The sequence below is a fragment of the Stigmatopora argus genome, chromosome 6, assembly GCF_051989625.1.
Source record: "Stigmatopora argus isolate UIUO_Sarg chromosome 6, RoL_Sarg_1.0, whole genome shotgun sequence".
Lineage (NCBI taxonomy): Eukaryota > Metazoa > Chordata > Actinopteri > Syngnathiformes > Syngnathidae > Stigmatopora > Stigmatopora argus.
Window position 1 is genome coordinate 19,220,001 of NC_135392.1, and position 24,790 is coordinate 19,244,790.

The 24,790-nt window shown below is 43.2% G+C and overlaps 1 protein-coding gene across 1 annotated transcript in view; it reads right to left on the reverse strand.

Moving 5' to 3' along the window:
• The window catches only part of arfrp1 (ADP-ribosylation factor related protein 1), a 41,978-nt gene that overhangs the window by 8,403 nt on the left and 8,785 nt on the right, over nucleotides 1–24,790 (reverse strand). The window contains exons 2-3 of the mRNA XM_077602291.1: nucleotides 16,137–16,224; nucleotides 6,099–6,181 (exon numbers count right to left, since the gene is read on the reverse strand). Of these exons, the coding sequence (XP_077458417.1) occupies nucleotides 6,099–6,181; nucleotides 16,137–16,224 (171 nt within the window). The remainder of the gene's footprint in view (nucleotides 1–6,098; nucleotides 6,182–16,136; nucleotides 16,225–24,790) is intronic.

A 24,790-nucleotide genomic window follows, 5' to 3' on the forward strand; every position in this document is an offset into this window, starting at 1 on the left:
TTGGAAGTTCAAAATGGCACCTCTTGTCAAAGAACCCTCTGAGGATCTAAAAAAAAAAACATTAATCTACATAAGGATGGCCTAGCCTATAAGAAGTTTGCCAATAACCTGAAATTGAGCTGAAGTATGGTTGCTGAAACCATTCAGCGGTTTTAAAAGTTCAAAATACAGTGGTACCTCTAGATACGAGCTTAATGCGTTCCGGGACTGAGCTCATATGTCAATTTACTCGTAACTCAAACAAACGTTTGAACTAAATGAACTACAAATAAATTAATTCGTTCCAACCCTCTGAAAAAACACCCAAAACAGGATTTTGGATTGGACATTTTTATTTGTTCTAATTCACCACAAAGTGACAAATAAGTAGTGGTGTAATAGTGCTAAAATGTGTTTAATATTAATAAAATTAGACGGATTTCGCGGAGGGAAGAGAGAGACGGACAGAGGGAGGAGGGGAGAGGGGGGGACTTTTTGCATGGCAATGCGCTGGTAACATAACATTAACAAATTTAAATGAACTTGGATTAGGATGCAGACTCCCTCAAAAATAAGTTTAATCTAACCTTACACTAAACTTAATTCTAATTTTGTTTTAAATTTTGATACCGTTCTTCTCCCGGGTTGGCTCTATTTGCCCCGCTTGCACCCTGACTTTCAGATGCAACCTATCGAGGGTTGTTTGCTTTTGGATTCCCTTCAAAATATTCCGAAAATGATGCACACAAATGCCCTCACAATAGGATAACGGACGACCTCTTGCCAAATAGTATATACGCTATTCACACTGACTAACGGGAAAAAAACATGCAAAGAAAACCAATTCAGATTTTTTAAATGTTAATCCTTGAGAGCCATGCTCCGAATTTAAAAGTCAACATACATGAAAATGTGTGCCTTTTTTAGTCATGTCACCACTTTTAAAGTACAAAAAGTCTCTGAATTCTTTTGACAACATTGTAACGTTGTTGCTTATCAATGAGTACCAATGAGAATATCCATGCAGAAGAGTGTAGTGATTTTTTTTTATTAGAAGGCGCTGGAGGCCGTGTCAATGCCATAATACCAACGTAGCGCTCCTATTGCTGCGCTTTCTCACCAGCAGTTTCCATAGTTTACCTCACAGGTTAGCGGGGAGCCATTTGCATCCATCAAAAGAACCATATGTGGCTCCCGAGCCATATGTTCTCTACTCCTGGCTTAGACCATATGCCGCACAATACATTCAGTTAATTTGCATGGCTGTTGCCCCAGTAAAAAGCCTCTTCTAAAAACGATGCAAAAGGAATCCCAAAAGGTTCGCTGAAGACAAGCAGACCAAGGATATAAATTACTGTAACCAATCCTGTGGTCTGATTAAACCTGAAGATAAACCTATTTGGTTCAGGTGGTGTCAAGCATGTGTTGTGACAACCAGATTTTTGAATTTCGATCCCAGTTTAAAAAAAAAATCAATTTTTCTAACAGGGTGTCGAATTTTTGAGGTCAGAAAAGTGCAACTTTGGGCCATTTTTTCGGTACTTGCAAAACTTTGAGACCAAAAGTATTCAGTTTTGTAAAAGCACAATGACGAGGCAAACATTTTAAGTTCGGACACTCCCTGAAGCAGCCATTTTCAGTCAATCCAGTTTTCTGACCACATTTTACATCCGATTTCAATGTGGTTTTTGGCTAATTTTAGCACCATTAGTACTCCACGTTGCTATGAAACCCCATTTTTCAATTTCTTCTTTTACTCTTCAAAAAATCGATTCAAATCAATTCCGAGGTCACATTTTGACCTTTGACCCAGTTTTTTCAAACCATAACTGCTTACAGCAGGGGTCTCAAACTTGCGGCCCGCGGGCCAACTGCGGCCCGCGGGACGATAATTTGCGGCCCCCGTCTTAATATGAAAGATCGATTTTTTTTTTTTTGTAATTTTTTTTTTTTTTTTTTTTTTTTTTTTTTACCCCTTTCCCCATGATGGCGCCGTTTAAGTGGCAGCCAGTGGCAGTAGCTCTGTCCACTCATGTTTTACATGAAAAATTAGAGGGAACATTGACATGCACCTGCTTGTGGCAGGTGTGATACTGGTGTGCCAATAGCGAGCAATGATGATGTCGTGACCGGATGATTCGCCTAAAGACGTTTCGCCGACGGACGTTTGACAGACGGACAGGTCGTACTAGTATTTGTTAGTTTAATGATTAAATACAAATACTAGTATTTGTATTTAATCATTAAACGCTGTTTTCAGCTGGATTTGACCGAATTTGAGAGCATTTTGAGCCGTTTGGCGAATGGATGTCTATAGACGTTTTTTTGCCTCCATCACGATATCATCCAGTATTTGTATTTAATCATTAAATGCTGTTTTAGGATGGATTTGACCCGATTGCTGTCATTTTACGGCTCGGTTCTGCTACATCTGCCTGCCCAAGAGTGCTTATTCCCGGACTGCCATTGATGGTAGACGAACATTGATTTTTACTATAATTTGGACAACACCGGCGGCGGGCCGGATTAAAAATCCTAACGGGCCGTATATGGCCCGCGGGCCGAGGTTGAAAAACTTGTACACACACGATCCGGCGGGGCGAGCATTCGAATCCCGTTTCGGCGAAACCTCCGTTCGGCCGAATGAACGTTCGGTGGAACGTCCATTCGGCGACCTGCCCGTCTGTCAAACGTCCGTCGGCGAAACGTCTTTAGGCGAATCATCCGAGTACCGATGATGTCGCTCACACTGGTACTCAGTGCGCTCAGGGAGGTTGTCTTTCTGCTCAGACCAACAAAAAATTAGAGGGAACTTTGGTTCGGAGCTGAATGAACCAATCACGGCGAGGTATACGGCTCTGGAGGGCGGGACATCGGCCGGGCTGTCCAGTGCCTCGCTCACTCACTCATTCATTCCTCCAATCAGCTGGGCGGAGGAGAAGCCGTGAGGCTGATCACTCCGCTCGGCGCGCACACTCCTCCGCTGCTCTCAGCATAGAACTGAATGAGGCGCTATGATCCGTGATCCAGCCTGTGTCAGTGTCTGTAGCCATCTCCGCGATTGAAACGGAGAGCGAAAGTGCACATGCGCCACAAACCCGCGCGACTGAATGTGAAAGATCAACCCGAGACTCATTCCAAGTGGAAAAACATATTACAGAGCCCCAGAGATGTCTCTTTCAAAGCCTGCCGTGAAGAGAAAGGTCGGTGATGAGCACAGACAGTTTCAAGAAAAGTGGGGAGTGCAATATTTCTTTGTTGAACAAAGGGGCACCCCGACGTGTCTCATTTACACTGAAAAAGTTGCGGTGCACAAGGAATACAATTTGAAACGTAATTGTACTATGAGACATGCTGAGGAGTACGAAAAATACCAGGGAGATGAGAGAGCCAACCAGGTTGCCAGTCTTAAAACACGTCTTCTGAGGCAACAGGATCTCTTCAAGAAGGCTACCAAAGACAGTAATGCAGCAGTCAAAGCTAGCTACGCCGTTTGTGAGTTGATTGATCCTGTGCTAAGTGATCCCAAATGGCTCATGGACTTGGCTTTTCTTGTTGATATCACACATGAGCTTAATGTACTGAACAAGAAGCTACAAGGCCAGGGGCAACTTGTCAGTGCTGCCTATGACAACGTGAGAGCATTCTGCACTAAACTTGTGTTATGGAAAGCCCAGCTCTCTCAGACAAACCTTTGCCATTTCCCAGCATGCAAGGCTCTCGTGGATGCAGGCACACCATTCAGTGGTGAGAAGTATGTTGAGGCCATTTCGAAGCTACAGGAGGAATTTGATCACAGATTTGCAGACTTCAAGACACACAAAGCCACATTTCAAATTTTTGCGGACCCCTTCTCCTTTGATGTGCAAGATGCCCATCCTGAGCTTCAAATGGAGCTCATTGACCTGCAGTGCAACTCTGCACTCAAAGCCAAGTTCAGGGAGGTGAGTGGAGAAGCAGACAAGCTTGGGCAATTTTTGAGAGAGTTGACCCCCAGCTTCCCTGAACTTTCCCGAAGGTTCAAGCGGACCATGTGCCTTTTTGCGAGCACATACTTGTGTGAGAAGCTCTTCTCCACCTTGAACTTCAATAAGTCCAAGTACAGGTCCAGACTTACTGATGAGCATCTTCAAGCTCTACTGAGGGTCTCCACTGCTTCCTCCCTCAAGCCAAATGTGACTATGTGAGAAGAAGCGCTGCCAGGTCTCTAGCAGCAAGGAGTAGGCAAAAGAAGCCGTGTTCAGAATATTTCATGTTCAATGTTCCATTCAAGTTCAGAAAGTTAAAGGTTAAAGAGCTGTTAATACAGACATTTGAAACGGAATAAAAATAATTCATTTTCTCTACTTAGCCAGCCAGTGTATATCTACTGTATGCTCATTAGTATTATTTGGTTTTATATTACTGATTGATTTATTTTTTATTCATCTTTAAGTTAATTTATTTAATTCATTATTTTTTGTTAAAAAATAAAGATATTTGATAACGTTGGAAAGTTTTATCAGTGCTTTTCTTGTGGAAATCCTGATGCGGCCCAGTCTCACCCAGACTCGGCCTCTAGCGGCCCCCAGGTAAATTGAGTTCGAGACCCCTGGCTTACAGTTTTTGTAGCACAATGCTCATGCGGTACATATCTGCTCTTTGAAGTGGTTTCCACCGTTGAGCTAAAAATCGATAAAAACCCAGGATTTTGGACATCCTTAAAAACTGTGATTTTTAAATTAGGCAATCGCCATTTCTACATTTCAAGTCTGATTTCAATGCGGTTTTCGGCTAATGGTAGTCTCATTTGTAATGCCTGTCCGTATGGAGCTTGATTAATGAATTTGTTTTCAACGTTTTCAAAAAAATCAATTCATCCATGCATTGTCAGTATGTTTGAGGGCAGCCTTTACAACTTTGCGTCAATTTTTCCGCAAAGTGCGAATGAGTCAGGCCAAAAGATATTTGTTTTTCACAGCACAATGCAGAGACATACATTGTATATGTGCCCTTTTCAGGCTATTTGGAGTACGGCATAGCTAAAAATGAAAATAAATGCTCGATTTTGGTCTCATCTTAAAAAACCATTTGATTCCTGGGGCAGTTCTGTTCGAACACGTTAATGTTCCCATTTTAAGGCTTCCATAACAGATTTCTGCCCACTTCCTCATTAGTGAGGGCCTTGCCAAGCAGGTGGGACTGGCGAAGCCGGGCTCCTATGTGTGTACTTAATATAAAAAACGCGATGTACTGAAGCCGTGAAGTGGTGAAAGATCACAGTATTTATAACAGGAAATGGAAAAAAGTTTTAAGTTAAACGCAAAAGTCAGGGTTAGACCTTAATAATTTGTTGCACGGAGCCGCCTGCAAGATTCACAGTGGGGACAGTGTTTTTATCCTCACATGGTACATTTCTGCATTTGTGAACATTAGAGCTGCTACTGTACGTTTTGCCAAAAAAATCCACATGTAGCCATAACCTTTGTGGCTTGTCAACAACATACAGTTTGGCAAATCCCCGTCACACTGGAAGAAAAAAACAACAACAAAAAACAACAACAATCAACTGGGTCTCAATGGTCAAAGTTAACTCTGGCTCAAACAATGCCAGATAAACAGATGTGACATTGCAGTACCTTGCCTTTGGAGTATTTCGAATTTCCAAAGAGGGTGATCTGACCTGCTTTGTTAACATTCATATTATTCATCTCTTCAGTTTCTCATTAATATTCCTCCTGTGGTGGTACGGTGTGAGAGAGGTTAGCGAGCCCATCTCAGGTTGATGTTGAGGGAATTCCCTGGTGGGTTCCTACCTTCCTGGGTGTAGTTTGCATAATCTCCCTGGGCCAGCGTGGGTTTTCTCTGGGTACTCCAGTTTCCTCCCACATCCAAAAAACACGCATGCTAGGCTGGTTGAACACTCTAAATTACCCCTAGCATGAATGCTTGTTTGTCTCCTTGTGTCCTGCGATTAGCTTGCAACCAATTCAGGGTATAACGCGCCTACTTCCACAGTTGAATCCTTTGTCATTTTAGTAAAGAACTTCAATATGAAAGTGCACCATAAGAGTAAAAGGAAAATTTTCATGGACACTCATGGAGTGTTAGTGGTTGTGATTCCTATAAATAACACTTACTTTGTCCCAAAGCGATTGCAGCTCTTCTTGGCCTCCCAAATCCCAGAACATTAGACGAGCCTTGCCCAGATCAATAGTTCCAACTGGAAATTAATCACATTAACATAAATGATTGAAGCAGCAGTTGAAAGCCATACTGGACAATTGAAACCATAACATATATAAAAAGACATGCACATTTTTCTCATGGTCTGAAATGAGCTACGACTCAATAGTTTCTCCTCTAGGACAAATAAAATTAACAACATTATTTACATAATTACAGAACATTATCTTTCCTCAAGGGCGGCCCCGGTGGACGAGTGGTTAGCGCATCAACCTCACAGTCTGGGGTCGAGGTTTCGATCCCAGGTCGGTTCTCCCTTTATGGAGTTTGCATGTTTTTCCCAGGCTTGTGTGGGTTTTCTCCGGCTACTCTGGTTTCCTCCCACATACCCAAAAATTGGACGGTAAGCAGGCTGAACACTCAAAATTGCCCCGAGGTATAAGTGTGAGTGTGAATGGTAGTCTCCTTGCGCCCTGCGATTGGCGATTTCAACATCGAGATCATAGATTGGTTAGAGTTACCACTTTCTTTTTACTAACTTAGTCGTAACGCTATGCCTTGTAGATACAACTCTAACCTACCTCGGCCAGCTGTCGCCAACCCAAAATGTGAAGGAGTCATATTAGACAAAAAAGTATTTAAAAAAAATTAAACCTCATAATAAAATTCTGTATACAGTAAACCCTCGAATACCGCGGTTAATCTAAACTAAACATGGCCACAATAAACGAAAAACCGCAAAGTAGGATCACCCCCCCCCCCAAAAAATTGCGCCTATACAGAAATACAAGTACACAGGTACAATTATCCAAAAGTGTATGTTTATTAAATATTACAGCTATAAGCATATCAAAAGACTGTAATGTATTATTATCTAAATCTAATCTATAGGTAACAAATTTGTAATTACCATAAATGCTGTACTCAGTGAAAATAGTTCCTCTCAGGCTTGAAATACCCCCCCCCCCCAAAAAAAAACAATGGTTTTAATCCCCCCCCCCAAAAATGGTTGATGGTTGTTTTGTCACAAGCCTCGCTGCTTGAATCTTCAGGGGGCGCCGTAGGGGCAAGCAGGAAGAGCTCCTGCTACATGTTTTCAGCGCACAAGGAACACCGACCGTGGTGGTAAGAGGTGACTGCTGTTTCTTTTTTTTTTTTTACAAATGTTTTTGTACAAAGACAGATGCCGTTTTTCACCACCATTTTTCATGTGTTCTGGTTGCGGGTTTCAATGTGGATTTAGACATTATGAACTTTTTATTTTTATACTTCTGAAAAAAATCTGCGATATAGTGAAGCCGCAAAAGTTGAAGTCGTGAAGTGCAGAAGGATACAGTATATCTATATTAGCCTACTATCGAAATGACGACGCTGGCTACAAACACATTATGAGCTTTCACGATTGTTTATTTTCCCTGCAGTGGATTCTGTAGAGAGCGACGCACCACGTGAGTACTTTGTTGTACAATGCCGCCTTAAGTTTAACTCCAATATCTCATATCATCTCATTTTCCAAACCGCTTTATCCTCACAAGGGTCGCAGGGGGGGGCTGGAGCCTATCCAAGTTGACTTCGGGCCAAAGGCGGGGGACAGCCTGAATTGGTGGCCTATCTTTTTTTATTACATTTTAATATTTCTTAATACATTCCTTTTTACTTTACTTTGTACTTTAATGTTTTTACAACTTTCTTTGTTCTGTTAGCCTGGCTTCTTTCTGCTACTTCTATTTTGGAACCATTCAGCCATGCCTACGCTGTCATACACATGTGATCAGCTGTGAACAATATGCAGCAGAAGGAGCAACACCTCGATGCCGCTGGAAATCCGGTTGCGGACAAAAGTGCCAAGAAGAAGCGACGCTACAGACCAATCATTCTATCTATTATTATGGGGAAAGTGAGATCCCTCCCCGATAAGATGGAAGAGCTGTAGGCGCTTACCAGGCCGGAAACGGAGTTGGGGGGTTGTGCTCTATTACTGTTGATTCTTCAGCTCCAGACTACTGAGAGACTGTGCGGATAAGCTTGGAAGAGTGACTCTGCATATTTTCTCTCATGGTTATAATTTTGAGAGCAAGCGAATCCGGCGACGAATTATCCGTTGATGAAATGTCCTGCGACGATTCCGGCGACCAATTGTCCGTCGAAGAAATGTCCGGCGACGAATTGTCCGTCGACGAAATGTCTGGCGACGAATTGTCCGTCGACAAAATGTCTGTTCGACGAACTGTCCGGCAACCAAACGTCCGTTCAACGAAACGTCCGGAGACGAAGTGTCCGTCAACAAAGTGTCCGTCGACGAAACGTCTGGTCACGCAAAAATTAACCAGCATTGTGATGTGGGGGATTTACACCGTAAATGTGGACGTGAAGCTGGCATGACGAGAGGACGTCAACACACTGCTCGAGCAACACTCAATCCCCTTCACCCCCCCAAAACTGAAGAAGACCTTTTTGAAATGATCCCATCAGGGAGTGAGGAAGAAGAGGCAGCAGACAACAACGAGGATGAGGATGAAGTAGGCGGTCTTTCTTTAAGACATCTACAGGAGATCTTCAATATGGCATGCAGTTTGAAACAACGGGTCCAGGAGATTGATGACAACATGGTCAGAGCCAATGAATCAATCGTGTTGACCGTGTCATGTCCTTGAAGAAAAGAAACGGTGGTCACCATGTGTGCGCCGAAAACTTCTCGCGGAAGAAGCTCCTCCTGTTACCACTACGGCACCCCCTGAAGATTCTAGCGATGATCCAATCCCTCTCGATTCTGATGAAGAGGTACACGGTCTTTTGGTCGCCCGGGCGTTTGGTCGCCCGGACGTTTGGTCGCCCGGACGTTTGGTCGCCCGGACGTTTGGTCGCCCGGACGTTTGGTCGCCCGGACGTTTGGTCGCCCGGACGTTTGGTCGCCCGGACTTTTGGTCGCCGGTCTTGTCGCCCAAATGATCGGCTGCTGCCATCTACTGTCAATTTATTAAAAAGAAGACAAAGCAAATTCACAGATGGTGTTTTTATTGAAGCAGTAAAACTTAGAAATTCTAGCAACCTTCATTCTCTCTGGGAGAAATAAGAGCACTCATTTAACACATCGGCTGCTGCCATCGACTGTCATAGGCGTCCAATGAATCTTCATTCTCTCTGGGAGAAATAAGAGCACTCGTTTAACATAACGGCTGCAGCCATCGACTGTCATAGGCATCCAATGAACCTTCATTCTCTCTGGGAGAAATAAGAGCACTCATTTAACACATCGGCTGCTGCCATCGACTGTCATAGGCGTCCAATGAACCTTCATTCTCTCTGGGAGAACTTGCAATGTTGAAATACTTTAAATCAGGTGTCTCAAACCGATTCCACCGAGGGCCGCAGTGGGTCCGGGTTTTTGTTCCAACCGATCCAGTGCCGACATTTTAACCAATCAGGTGTCTTCTAAAATAAGTAGCACCTGGCTGCAATCAACTGATTAACTGATTACACTTGCAAAAGGTATCCTCTTGTTGAGTTGGAATGAAAACCTGCACCCACTGCGGCCCTTTGAGGACCGGTTTGAGACCACTGCTTTAGATGGTCATTTTTATCAAACAAATAAAAGTCTTAGTATACTTTTAGCCCGGAACTTTGACATAAAAATAAATGGCAATAAGTAAAATTAATTTGTTAAAAAGAAGACAAAGCAAATTCACAGATGGTGTTTTTATTGAAGCAGTAAAACTTACAAATTCTAGCAACCTTCATTCTCTCTGGGAGAAATAAGAGCACTCATTTAACACATCGGCTGCTGCCATTGACTGTCATAGGCGTCCAATGAACTCGGAGGACTATGGACACCCGGATCGATTCGCGAACAATGTAGAGTACCTGCAAGCCATTGCATACAATTTGTAATAAAAACTCCCATCTGTGAATTCCCTTTGTACATAATTTGTAAGTTTGTATTTGTAAATTTTGTAAAGAATTTGTAAGTTTTACTGCTTCAATAAAAACACCATCTGTGAATTTGCTGTCTTATTTTTAATAAATTAATTTTACTTATTGCCTTTTATTTTAATGTCTAAGTTCCGGGCTAAAAGTCTACTAAGACTTTTATTTGTTTGATAAAAATGACCATCTAAAGTATTTCAACATTGCAAGTTCTCCCAGAGAGAATGAAGGTTCATTGGACGCCTATGACAGTCGATGACAGCAGCCGATGTGTTAAATGAGTGCTCTTATTTCTCCCAGAGAGAATGAAGGTTGCTAGAATTTGTAAGTTTTACTGCTTCAATAAAAACACCATCTGTGAATTTGCTTTGTCTTCTTTTTAATAAATTGACAGTAGATGGCAGTAGCCGATCATTTGGGCGACCAAACCGTGACCAAAAGACCGGCGACCAAAAAGACCGGTGACCAAACGTCCGGGCGACCAAAAGACCGGCGACCAAACGACCGCACACGGACGAAGATGACTTGGACATGGAAATACAATTACCTATTTTTAAAATTAAAAATAAGCGGAGAGGAACTATTTTCACTGTGAGTACAGTACTTAAAGCATTTACCGTATTTCCTCGCATATAAGCTGCCCGCATGTATAAGTCGCACCCTTAAAATTGCCTAAAAATTGTTGAATTTTACAATTTCTTGCGTATGAATTTTCACCTCCATACAATTATGGTTTTAATAGAGTACAAATGTGTTAATTTGAAGGGAAAATCTTAAGAAAAGTCATCGCATGTGGTATTTCTGAGATACTGTATGAATCAAAAGCACATTATTAGAGTCAATATCATAAGGAAGTTAATGTGTCTGTCTTTGTAAATGCAAAATATAAAATTCAATTTGAAAAAAGAAATACCATATTTTCACACCTATTGGGGTCACTTAAAAGTCTAAATGTTTCTCCAAAATGGTCGATGCGCCCAATCGGTCGGTGAGCCCTGTTTGTGCACTGAATACAAATTTTTCTATTACCCTGACCGGTTGAGTGACTGGTTTTATTTCTTGCCGGCACCCTACTTATTGCGATCAACCCAGCAGACTGTCACCCTAAAAATAGTCTCCCTGCGTATCCCAAGCGTTACGGTAAATCCAATCAAAACACCCCAGGCGAGTGTCGAGGCAGTTGACTTCCGTGTGCTCGTAGCGCTTTTAACCCTCAAAAACATTCTCAATACTCAAAGAAACAGCACTTTAGACCTATACAGAGGAAATGCCTGACGTGAATCACAACAGAATGCGGGTGAGAACACTTAGAAAATGAACTGAGGCCATGGATCGAACACAATTTAACAGTGAGGAGAAACAGCTTTGCGAACTGCTTGGCAGTGATGAATGCCGGATGACCAACATAGCAGACGGGCAGGCAGCGTCGCACGAGTTACGTGATGATTATTTCGAATGGATGGTTGATGCCGATACAACAGCAAAGAGAATCAAAGGGTTGGGAGTGAGGCATGTTGCGAGTTACAATGGATTGTGGATGACTGGGCTCAAGTGTCGGCCAGCACTGTTGTTAGAGCTTTTACCAAAGCTGGGATTGAGTTCCTGGAATACACAACTCTGACTGACAGTGAGATGGAGCATAGGATGTTGAATTCTGAACTCTTTGTCAGATACAGAAGACGAGGAGTTTTGACGGTTTTGTAGATGTTTAACTGCTTTAATTTCTATTAACTTGTGTACCTTTTACCTCAATAGAGCACTGTTAAACTTAGTTTTGCTCATGCTGACTTTAAAAAAACATGCTAGCGGCTAGCATAACAAACGCTAGCGAGTAGCATAACAAACGCTAGCGGCTAGCATAACTATGCTAGCCTAGTGTCATGTTATCTAATCTAATCAGTCCCTCCGAAGCTCTTTCAGCAATAGACTGCTGCACCCTCATTGCAGGAAGGAGCGCTTCCGCAGATACTTCCTCCCATCAGCTGTCAGGCTCTTTAAAAAAAACAAATGGCTGAGTGTTAAGACCTACCGTATGCATGCATGTACATCTATGTGTATGTATGTATATATGTGCTTATATATTTGGTCGACCGGACGTTTCGTCATCGCGGGATTTGCGCGCTCGCCTCGCCCCCGGATTTGTGTGTGTACATGTTTTTCAACCTCGGCCCGCGGGCCATATACGGCCCGTTAGGCTTTTTAATCCGGCCCGCCGTCGGCGTTGTCCAAATTATAGTAAAAATCAATGACCTCATTCATTTCCCTTTGCCCTGCAATACCGCTCATCACTCTCAATTTAAAGACTGCCCTCTTTCGTTGAATAATATGTTCTTAATGCTGAAAGTAAATTTTCACCTTCAACTGTGTCTTTTTTCTCATATTTCAATCCCCAGGTTTGATGAATTACATTGCGTGTCAAATGCTGTCAAATTTTAGTATCCATTCTGGCCCACAAGTCAAAACGTTTGTATAGACAAACTTGCCTCTTTTATACTATTATTGTCCCAAATTAAACACATTATCAATAAGCTGCCATTCAAAAGGTTTGCCTACCCCTGGTATAGACAAACTTTCCTATTTTATACTATTATTGTCCCAAATTAAATACATTATCAATAAGCTGCCATTCAGAAAGTTTGCCTACCCCTGATATAGACAAACTTTCCTCTTTTATACTATTATTGTCCCAAGTTATTATTAAACACATTATCAATAAGCTGCCATTGACTGCGGTAGACGTCCGATTCATGTTGACTGAGGTGCAGATGCTATTTCTGTTATTAGTCTACCGCCGTCAATGGCAGCCGGACGTGCGGCTAAATAAAAGTCTTAGTATACTTTTAGCCCGGAACTTTGACATTAAAATTTCCACATTGAACTTTTTTCAAACTGAATAATTTGATATTTTGCATTTACAAAGACAGGCATATTAACTTCCTTATGATATTGACCCTAATAATTTGCTTTTGATTCATACAGTATCTCAGAAAAAAAAACACTTGGAATGATTTTTCTTAAGATTTTCCCTTCAAAGTAACACATTTGTACTCCCTATTAAAACCATGAATATGGAGGTGAAAATTGTTATCATTGAAATTATATTCGGGCCAATAAGGTATTGTGGCGGCCAATGTTCCCTCTAATTTTTCGCTTGTCTGGGCAGAAAGACAACCTCCCTGAGCACACCGAGTACCAGTGTGAGCAACATCATCATTGCTTGCTATGGGCACACACCAGTAGAACACCTGCCATGAGCAGGTGTATGTCGGGGTACCTTGCTTGCTATATTTTTGATGGTGAAAAGGCGGATGGGTGAAAGGGGAATGCACGTGCGCATATTATGCTTGACAATATTAGCAATTGACGATGCTGTTTTCCTCTGCTACCGGCAACAGAAACGTTCCGGATTACAGTCGAAATGGGTAAAACGAGATCGTAAAAACGTATTTTAAAAAAAGAAAACGTTTTTCCCCTACAAAGGTTGTTATACAGCGTACACAATTTGAAATGATCAAAAAACCTATATGTGACAGGTATGTGTCTACCAGTGGCGGTCCGTGCATTTTCTCGTAGCGCCTTCAACGTATGAATCCAACCCTCAAAAACTATTTTAAGGCTATAAAACCTCTCCTGCAGCTATAGCTGCGACACATAAAAAATAATCAATAAATCAATGCACAAAAATGGTGTAAAATCCACTTCCTAGCAGCATTTCATGATTAAATACAAATACTGGAGCTTTTCAGACATTAAAACCAGGCCAGGGGGGTGATTTTCCCGGGAAAAGACAGCGATGAACGTCAATGGCGTACGGGCAAACATTACCAGAAAATGGGGTAAAATCCAGCCGAAAACAGCATTTATTGATTAAATACAAATACTGGAGCTTTTTAGACATCAGAACCGGGCCCACAGTATCATTTCCCCGGTAAAAAGACAGCGATGAACGTCGATACGTCCATACGTGAAACAGCAAAAAATGCACTAAAATGAGGTAAAATCCACTTCCTAGCAGCATTTCTTGATTGAATACAAATACTGGAGCTTTTGAGACATTACCACCAGGCTAGGGTGATGTCAATGGCGAAACGGCAAAAATTAAACTGGGGTAAAATGGGGTAAAATCCACTTCCTAGCAGCATTTAGTGCTTAAATACAAACACTGGAGCTTTTCAGATATCAGAACCGGGCCCACAATTGAAATATTATTTAGGAATATAGCCATATTTTACTCACCAAAAATCATTTTTAACTGTACACAATATCCATCCTCCTTTCTTTCTTCCTTCTTTTCTATCGCCATCGAAGCTAATGATGAAAGTCGAGCCTGTCCTGTCATACTTCGCCGCGGCATAGTCCGTCTTGAAAATGGCTTTAAATCAACACAACAATATATTTGCTTGTGCAGCTAGCTCCAAATACAGTTTGGTAGCTCTTTGTAGTTAGCGCACTGAAAGTGGCGGACACACCCTTTTCCCGGCTGTAACAGGCTTGCTAGCTTCGGAGTTGACCGCCCTTTCTTGATGATGTCCATTTTTTTCTGGAAAAGTCCGTCTGGAAAATAGCTTTGTGAGCAAATATGCAAGCGTGAATGGTTGTCCGTCTCCTTGTGCCTTGCGATTGATTGGCAACTGATTCAGGGTGTTCACACCCTGGTGTCCGTAGTTAGCTGGGATAGGCTCCAACATTCCCACACAAATAAGATGCATCTGTTAATAACAGTCGGATAACAGTTATCCATCAGACAGGTGTATGCATCAACCATAGAATGCAAACCCAAAACGAAATCACCGCGAGAACATGAATGAGATTGGCCCTTTTTTTAAGAAACATCCTGAGCGGAGTTTTGCCACATTGTTAAAAGGCACAGAAAATTTGTTAAGATATGACTTTGAAGATACAGCAATCCCTCAAATATCGCAGTTAATGTAGACCAGACCGCGATAAACGAAAAACTGCTAAGTAGGATCACCCCCATTATAAGGACAGTCGAAATTGTTGATTAAAGCTGGCTTTACCATGAAGCAGGCAGCATCATGATGATGACGAGTTGCACGTTCAGTTAATCTTTGAATAAAAATGTCCGGGGAGGCATCCGCTCTCCAAAAAATTTGTTGTGACTTTTCAGACCGGGCGGGGCTGGGTTCGTGGAGCAGACATCTTCCGTCTTAAACTTCCACTCCGGTCCTCTGCGCCGTCCAACCGTCAAATTGGCGTTCAAAGAGCTCTATTTTCGGATAAGAGCAATGACGTCAGCCCACTGCCCGGACTCAAATGGAATCTCTACATCCACGTCGCTGCGCCTCGGCGTCCCGCAATGCTCGCCAGCCAAAGGGCTCTGTTTTCAGACAAGGTTGATTCCATTTGCCGCAATGTTGCCCGGCGCTCTCATATATCCCCCCCCAAAAATCCTGAATTCACTGGCGCTCTCTGTTGTCCAATTCGCCGAGCAAGTTTTATTTTCATGTAAGCGCCAACGACGTCACCCCACTGCCCGGACTCAAATGGAATCTCCAATTCCATATTGCTCCGCCTCGAGGTCCCGGCATGGTCGTGGAATTTGTTGCTTAAGGCATCCAGCAGCATCCCCACGCATGCGATCCATGTGAAGCCTTGCATTTTCGGTTCGCCTGAGTTTTCGGCGTGCCTTTCTTTTTCTGTGGTATATTTGCTTCTTCTTCATTGGTGCTCAGAACCAACCATTTCAGCGCAGAAGAAGAGGTGGTTGCCTGACTTCCGCCATTTTTCGCCGCTATTTTCTTCCGTCTTCCGGTTGCTAACTGTTTTTTTTAAATAGCAGGAAAAAAATTCGTGAAGCTGTGAATTCGCAATAAGTGAGGCCACGATAGTCAAGGGAAGACTGCAGTGATGAAATGTCCCAAAACAATCGTTTTCTCATTAGTTTCAAATTTAGTGAATAGCAATAATTCTGGTTATTATAAATGACACAAATCAGGAAAAAAACATTTCAAATTTTATTAGAGAGAATAAAGTTCACATAACTTTTTTATATATTTTATGTAAACCTTTGGTTTAACTTAGTCACAAACAGAACTAAATCAACTTACTGTTTAGTCCAACTGTACTTGTGATCTTGGACAAATTCATTCCTTTATAGTTCTTGCTGAACTTTGTTTTGGTCTGTTCCAAAAAGGTCTATAAAGAAACAGTTATTACATACACACAAGCACGCATGCACACACAAACACGCACGCACACACATTTTTATATTAGATAAAATATGAACATAAATATATATAATTAGGAAATGAATCAAAATCATTTATATTGTATCAACAGTCGTAAGAAAAAGTTTGGGCACCCCATTTTCAAGATGTTCCTTTATAAATCATTGCTTGTTCGGATCAGGATCAGTGAAATATATCAAATATCAGACAAACAGTGATATTTGAGAAGTGAAATGAAGTTTATAGGATTTACAGAAAGTGTGAAATAATTACTTATACAACAGGTAGGCAGGTGCATAAATTTGGGCACCCCAACAGAAAAATTACGGTATTTTCTCGCATATAAGCTGTCCCCGCGTATAAGCCGCACCCTGAAAATTGCCTCCTGATTTACAATGTTGACCTCCATTTTCAGTGTTTTAACAGGGAGTACAAATGTGTTACTTTGAAGGGAAAATCTTAAGAAAGATCATCGCTCGGGGTATTTCTGAGATACTGTATGAATCCAAAGGATCATCTGCTGGATTGCACATTATTTAGGTTAATATCATAAGGAAGTTAATGTGGCTGTCTTTGTAAATGCAAATAATCCAATTTTTCAATTTGAAAAAAGAAATAAGTATATCTTGACGATAACCTGTTGTTTTTTTAATGACAGAAATTACAATTGTCTTACCAGAAGTTTAAGATGTTGTGTTGTGGTGGCAATATTGCTTCTAATGTCGAAATATCTCCATTCTTTCGATGGTTCATATTACTACAATAGCGGTCACTTTCGAAAAAGAAATAAAAAGAAAAAAATCATAAATGTACAATCATGCAGCTAAACATTCAAAATATTTTTTCTGTGTTCTGAAAAGGTGTTGCCTGCACGTAGACAAATTCAAAAAAGAATTCACAAGTACATAAATAAATAAATAAAATGAAATAAAATCAGACTTAGGCTTGTCATCATCATTGACTAGACAAAAGCCTAATTGTCATCATACCCAGCTGCGTATGACGAAATTGAAAGTGCTTCTCCACAAAGTGCGCTTTTCTCAGGCAAGAGCCCAACCAAGTGATAGTTTCAGACTTGCTGGCATTCTGCCGTGATGGATACATCGCATCACCTCCGAGCGCAACCAACTCCCGGCGACTGCGAAAAGGTTTGCCTCACCGATGCCAACAAAGAAAAAAATGGATCACTTACCTCCCACTGTCTGCCTACTTACCTAGTCAGCCAGCAGGAGGCAGATCGCCGCCCAACGTCCTTCATGTTTCCTCACCCCGAAGTTGTTACACAGAGGGGATTGTGTGTCGTGCTACTGCAATTGAGAGTCCTGATGGCTGTGGGAAAGAAGCTGTCCTTAAGCCTCTTTGTCCGTGCCTTGTGAGACCGGTAGCGCCTGCCAGAGGGAAGCAGCTGGAACAGGTCGTGACCAGGGTGGTCCGGGTCCCCAACAATGTTCCCGGCTCTGCTGAGGTAACGAGGGCTGGCAATATCTTCCTGTGAGGGCAGAGAGCAGCCGACGATCCTCTGGGCAGTGTTGATCACTCTCTGCATGGCCTTTTTTTCTGCTGCCGTGCTTCCAGCGTACCACACTGTGATGCCGTATGCCAGGATGCTCTCCACAGTGACTTTATAGAAGGTTACCAGAAGCTTAGTGTCCAAGTTGTTCCTCCTGAGTACCCTCAGGAAATGGAATCGTTTCTGGGCCTTCTTCACTACTGCCGTGGTGTTTGTGGACCAGGAGAGCTTGTCCGTGACGTGGACCCCCAGGAATTTAAAGGACTGGACCCTGTCTACACGAACTCCATTTATGAGGAGTGGGGCCAGATCTGTGCTCTGTTTGCGGAAGTCCAGGATTATTTCTTTAGTTTTTGTGTTGTTCAGTGTGAGGTTGTTCATCAAGCACCACGAAGACAGTTTGTTGACCTCATCTCTGTAAGCCGACTCATCCCCTCCTGAGATGAGTCCGACCACAGTGGTGTCGTCAGCGAATTTGATGATGGCGTTAGACTGGTGGGTGGGTGTACAGTCGTATGTGTACAGGGAGTACAGAAGAGGACTCAGTACACAGCCTTGAGGGGAGCCAGTGCTCAGTGTAATGGAGGAAGAAAGGTGGGAACCAAGTCTAACAGTTTGTGGTTGGTTGGTTAGGAAGTTCTTTATCCAACAGCAGATGGAGGAGGATAGTCCGAGGTGGGAGAGTTTGTCAGTCAGAATGTCCGGTTTCATGGTGTTGAAGGCTGAGCTAGAATCAATGAAAAGCATCCTCGCGTGATTCCCATGGTGTTCCAGGTGGCTCAATGCTGTATGTAGAGCAATGGTGATAGCATCCTCAGTGGACCTGTTAGCTCTATAAGCAAACTGGTGAGGGTCAACTGAGGGAGAGATTGTATTCCTGATATGGCGGGCTATCAACTTTTCAAAGCACTTCATGATCACAGGCGTGAGAGCAACAGGCCTATCATCATTCATGCTGTCGATGGTTGGCTTTTTGGGGACAGGAATAATGGTGGCAGATTTCAGGCAGGATGGAATGATGGATTGTTGCAGGGAACAATTACAATTTTTTTGTGAAAACTCCAGCCAGCTGGTCAGCACAGGCTTTGAGCACCTTCCCAGGTACTCCATCAGGTCCAGCAGCCTTCCTGGTATTCACAGACCGCATTTCCAGTCTCACTTCCTCTTCCTGGAACTTCAGTGTATTGCTGCAGGGTAGTGGCGGGGGTGTTGAGACTGGGTCTGATTTGTCAGTCTCAAACCGGGCAAAGAAACGGTTCAGTCCCTCCGCTAGTGAGGCATCTGCTTTAACAGACATATAATAATAATAATAATAATAATAATAATAATAATAATAATAATCGGACATAGGCCCTGTCGTCATTATCAACAACACAAAAAGCCTACTTGTCATCACACCCAGAAACTGCGTGTGACGAAATTGGTGGTGCTTCTCCATAAGCTGCGTTTACTCGGCAAAAGACCTAAATAAGTGCTAGTTACGGACTTGTAATTTGGCATTCTGCTGTTATGGATACAGGTCGCTTACCTCTCACTGTCTTTCACTTACCTTCAGTCAGCTAGTAGGAGGCAGATCACCACCCAAACATCTTTTCATATTACCGCAGAAGGGAATGTGTGTTATGTTACCGCAAATTTAGATTTCTGATGGATGTGGGGAAAAAAACTGTCCTTAAGCCTATTTGTCCGTGCTTTGTGGGACCTATAGCGTCTGCCAGAGGGCAGCAGCTGGAACAGATTGTGACCAGCGTGGTAAGGGTCCCCTATGATGTTCTTGGCTCTGCTGAGGTAACGAGGGCTGGCAATGTCTTCCAGTGAGGGCAGAGAGCAGCCGACAATCTTCTGGGCAGTGTTAATCACTTTCTGCATGGCCTTTTTGTCTGCCGCCGTGCTTCCAGCGTACCACACTGTGATGCCGTACGCCAGGATGCTCTCTACAGTGGTTCTATAGAAGGTTATCAGAAGCTTGGTGCCCAAGTTGTTCTTCCTAAGTACCCTGAGGAAATGGAGTCGTTTCTGAGCCTTCTTCACCACTGCCGTGATGTTTTTAGACCATGAGAGCTTATCCGTGACGTGGACCCCCAGGAATTTAAAGGACTGGACCCTGTCTACACATACTCCATTTATGAGGAGTGGGGCCAGATCTGTGCCGTGTTTGCGAAAGTCCAAGATGATTTCTTTAGTTTTCGTGGTGTTCAGTGTGAGATTGTTCACCGAGCACCACGAAGACAATTTGTTGACCTCATCTCTGTAAGCCGACTCATCCCCTCCTGAGATGAGTCCGACCACAGTGGTGTCGTCAGCGAATTTGATGATGGCGTTAGACTGGTGGGTGGGTGTACAGTCGTATGTGTACAGGGAGTATAGAAGAGGACTCAGTACACAGCCTTGAGGGGAGCCAGTGCTCAGTGTAATGGAGGAAGAGAGGTGGGGACCAAGTCTAACAGTCTGTGGTCGGTTGGTCAAGAAGTTCTTTATCCAGCAGCAGATTGAAGAGGATAGTCCAAGGTGGGAGAGTTTGTCAGTCAGAATGTCCGGTTTTATGGTGTTGAAGGCTGAGCTATAGTCAATGAAGAGCATCCTCACGTAGTTCCCATGGTGTTCCAGGTGGCTCAGTGCTGTATGAAGAGCAATGGCAATAGCATCCTCAGTGGACCTGTTTGCTCTATAAGCAAACTGGTGAGGGTCAATTGAGGGAGGGATTGTATTCCTGATATGGCGGGCTACCAACTTTTCAAAGCACTTCATGATCACAGGCGTGAGTGCAACAGGCCTATAATCATTCAGGCTGTCAATGGTTGGCTTTTTGGGGACAGGGATGATGGTGGCAGATTTCAGACAGGATGGAATGATGGATTGTTGCAGGGAACAATTACAATTTTTTTGTGAAGACTCCAGCCAGCTGGTCAGCACAGGCTTTGAGCACCTTCCCAGGTACTCCGTCTGGGCCAGCAGCCTTCCTGGTGTTCACAGACTGCATTACCAGTCTCACTTCCTGTTCCCGGAACGTCAGTGTATTGCTGCAGGGTGGTGGTGGGGGTGTTGAGACTGGGTCTGATTTGTCAGTCTCAAAGCGGGCAAATAAACGGTTCAATTTCTCCACTAGTGAGGCATCTGCGTTAACAGACATATTATTGTTATTGTAGTTGGTAATATGTCGTATTCCCTGCCACATCTTCTTTGGGTGATTTTCTGTGAAGTGCTCCTCAATTTTCTTAGTATATTCTGCCTTGGCCTTTTTAATGCCTCTTTTCAGCTCAGCTCTGGCAGCTCTATATTTCATCTTGTCCCCTGATCTGAAAGCGGTGTTACGGCATTTGATGAGTGCCTGTGTCTCTTTGGTCATCCAGGGTTTTTGGTTAGGAAAAACCCGTATTTGTTTATTTCTAGTGACATTGTCCATGCAGTTTTTGATTATAGGAAAGTACAGACGCTCCCCTACTTACGAACATTCGAGTTACGAACAACTGTACATACGAACATGTCTGCGCATAGTTTTTTTTTTCCCAAGATGGTGCCGTCACGCGGAAGCCAGTGACAGTAGCTCTGTATATTCTTGTTTTTCGTGTTTTACAGCCCTTCTATCTTTTCTTAAATTACATTTTAATATTTCTTAATACATTCCTCTTGACTTTACTTTGTACTTTATACTTTTTACTTTAATGTTTTTACAACTTTCTTTGTTCTGTGAGCCTGGCTTCTTTCGGCTACTTCTTGTAGTGCTTCTTTCTGCTAATACCGACGCCTGGCGCTGTGAGAGCCCACCCAGCATTCACCTTCCTCTGCCCAGTTCGTTGCAGTGCGTAAGTGCGTGAATGTATCTCCAGTGCGCAAAGAACATTTTTATCATTAAATATCTCGTGCATCCATTATTCAATATGGTTGGTGAAAAGCGAAAGGCTTCTAGTGAGGGTGGTAGTGCAAGGAAGAGGCAAGCCAATTCATTTGAAACGAAAGTGGCAATAATAAAGAAGCTTGATGCGGGTGAGAACATGGTGAGCGTTGCACGGGCATACAACTTGAATCGTTCGACGATCGTTCGTTAAATGTTTTTTTCAGTACAAACCAATGCAGGTTACTTATACAAGCCTTAAACATACAAATGCACTTATATAAACCTTCAATATACTTATATAGGCCTTAAACATAAATTATAATACAAAATATAGCACTGAATGAACTTACGAACAAATTCAACTTATGAACAATCGCTCGGAACCTAACTCGTTCGTAAGTAGGGGAGCGTCTGTACAGCGTCCGTATAGTCCTGGAGGTTGTCGTGTTCAAAGAGTTCCCACTTGGTGCGGAAAAAACAGTCCTGCAGCTGAGAAAGGGCATCCTCGGGCCAAGTTTTTATTGTCTTTATTTGTGGCCTTGTTAGCCTCCGGAATGGAGTGTATGCTGGGGTGAGGGCTAGACAGAGGTGATCTGATCCAGCTAGGTGAGGGAGGGAAGTGGCTTTGTAAGCATGTTTAATGTTAGAATAAACATGGTCAAGAGTTTTGTCTCCCCTCGTATGACATTTTACGTATTGGATAAACTTAGGTAGAACAGTATTTAAACATGCTCTGTTGAAGTCACCAGCAACAATACAGACTCCATCGGGATGGTCAAGCTGTTGTTTGTTTACAGCCATTAGCAGGAGGTTTAATGCCGTGTTGACGTTAGCATCAGGAGGAATATAGACAGCCGCTACTATGACGACCGTTAGCTCTCTCGGTAGATAGTTGGGCCTACATCGTACTGCCAATAACTCTAAGTCCGGGGAACAGTGCGTGCCAATTATCCTACTGTCACCACACCATTCATTATGTATGAACAAGCAAAGTCCTCCTCCTCTGCTTTTGCCTGTTAGTTCCTTTGAACGATCGTTCCGAAAAAGCGTTCGGCTAGCTAGCGAAACCGCAGCGTCAGGGATTTGCGGGTGTAGCCACGTTTCCGTGATGAGGATAATGTTACAGTTCTTAATAAAGCTGTTGGTGGCAATTCGAAGTTCCAACTCGTCCATTTTGTGGGTGATGGATCTGGCATTGGTCAAAAAGATACTCGGAAGCGGTGCTCGGTGTGGTTGTTGACTTAGCTTAGCAGCAAGGCCCGCCCAACAACCGCGCTTTTGCCTCCTTTCTCTCTGCCGCCTTCGCCTCCTTCGACGTGCTTTGAGTGGGCTGACTATCCACGGAGATCCTGGAGGTCTCGAGATGCCCTCGGGGATATCGTAGGTTCGTTGGTAGTTCGTTGTGACATCGGATATATCGCAACTCCTTCCGATAGCAATTAAGTCGTGGCGACTGTAGGAAAAGTTTGCCTCGCAGATGTTGGTAAATAACGATAGGATTGAGAAAAGAAAACACCAAACTGGAGAGCAGAAAGCCGCTGCATCAGTGTGCGCCGCCATTTTTAAGCTCACCATCCAGTACATCCAGGAAGTGTGTCCGTAGCGGTCTACTTTTCACCAAATGTGTGGATACAAAAATAGCATGAGATACACATTACGCAGGTATCAAGGCTGATATTTTTACGATCGGCCACAAGACCGTCGATCAGCCTTAACAACTATTGGGATGTGCTGACATGGTAACCGCTACGAACAAATCTACCAAGGCTACTCGGCGTCTGGCCAGTTAGAGCATGTTTAACTATGGTAAAATGGCGATGCCTTCGAGCGAGCAGTGACAGGAACAAATGAGTTTTTTCACGTTTTATACAAGATGTGGTTAATTTCATTCATAGACCTCAAAATAAATTTTGTTTAGCGTTTTGTCAGTTATTTTTTTCTCTATTTTGAAATTAATGACCATATCGGTCACATTCTCTTGCGTTATGGCGTTTTATCTTTGTCACCTTACAGTTTCATCCATGTCAAGTCTAATTTATACGCATATAAGCCGTAGCCTGGATTCAGTCATCTTTTTTTGCGACAAATACGGCTTACATGCAAGAAAATACGGTACATCAATATTTTGTAGAACCTCCTTTTGCAGAAATAACAGCCTCTAAATCAGGGGTCTCAAACTCGCGGCCCGCGGGCCAACTGCGGCCCGCAGGACGATAATTTGCGGCCCCCGTCTTAATATGAAAGATTAATGTTCGTGCGGCCCGTAAGATTGATATGAATGACACTTGTTGTGTTCGGAGCTGAATGAACCAATCACGGTGAGGTATACGGCTCTGGAGGGCGGGACATCGGCCGGGCTGTCCAGTGCCTCGCTCACTCACTCATTCATTCCTCCAATCAGCTGTGCGGAGGAGAAGCCGTGAAGCCGATCACTCCGCACACTCCTCCGCTGCTCTCAGCATACAACTGAATGAGGCGCTATGATCCGTGATCCAGCCTGTGTCAGTGTAGCCATCTTCGCGAGCGAAACGGAGAAACGGAGAGCGAAAGTGCGCATGCTCCACAAACCCGCGCGACTGAACGTGAAAGGTCAACCCGAGACTCATTCCAAGTGGAAAAACATTACAGAGCCCCAGAGATGTCTCTTTCAAAGCCTGGCGTGAAGAGAAAGGTCGTTGATGAGCACAGACAGTTTCAAGAAAAGTGGGGCGTGCAATATTTCTTTGTTGAACACAGGGGAACTCCGACGTGTCTCATTTGCACTGAAAAAGTTGCGGTGCACAAGGAATACAATTTGAAACATCATTATACTACGAGACATGCTGAGGAGTACGAAAAATACCAGGGAGATGAGAGAGCCAACCAGGTTGCCAGTCTTAAAACATGTCTTCTGAGGCAACAGGATTTCTTCAAGAAGGCTACCAAAGACAGTAATGCAGCAGTCGAAGCTAGCTACGCCGTTTGTGAGTTGATTGCTAAAGCAGGAAAGCCATTCACAGAAGGTGAATTTATCAAAAAGTGCATATTACAGGCTGCACATATTGTCTGTCCAGAAAAGAAAAGTCTGTTCAACCACATCAGCCTTTCTGCCAACACCGTGGCAGAGCGCATTTCTCACCTGTCAAGTGACATTTATGATCAACTGTGTGAGAAAGCACAATGTTTCAGTGTATATTCAGTGGCTCTTGA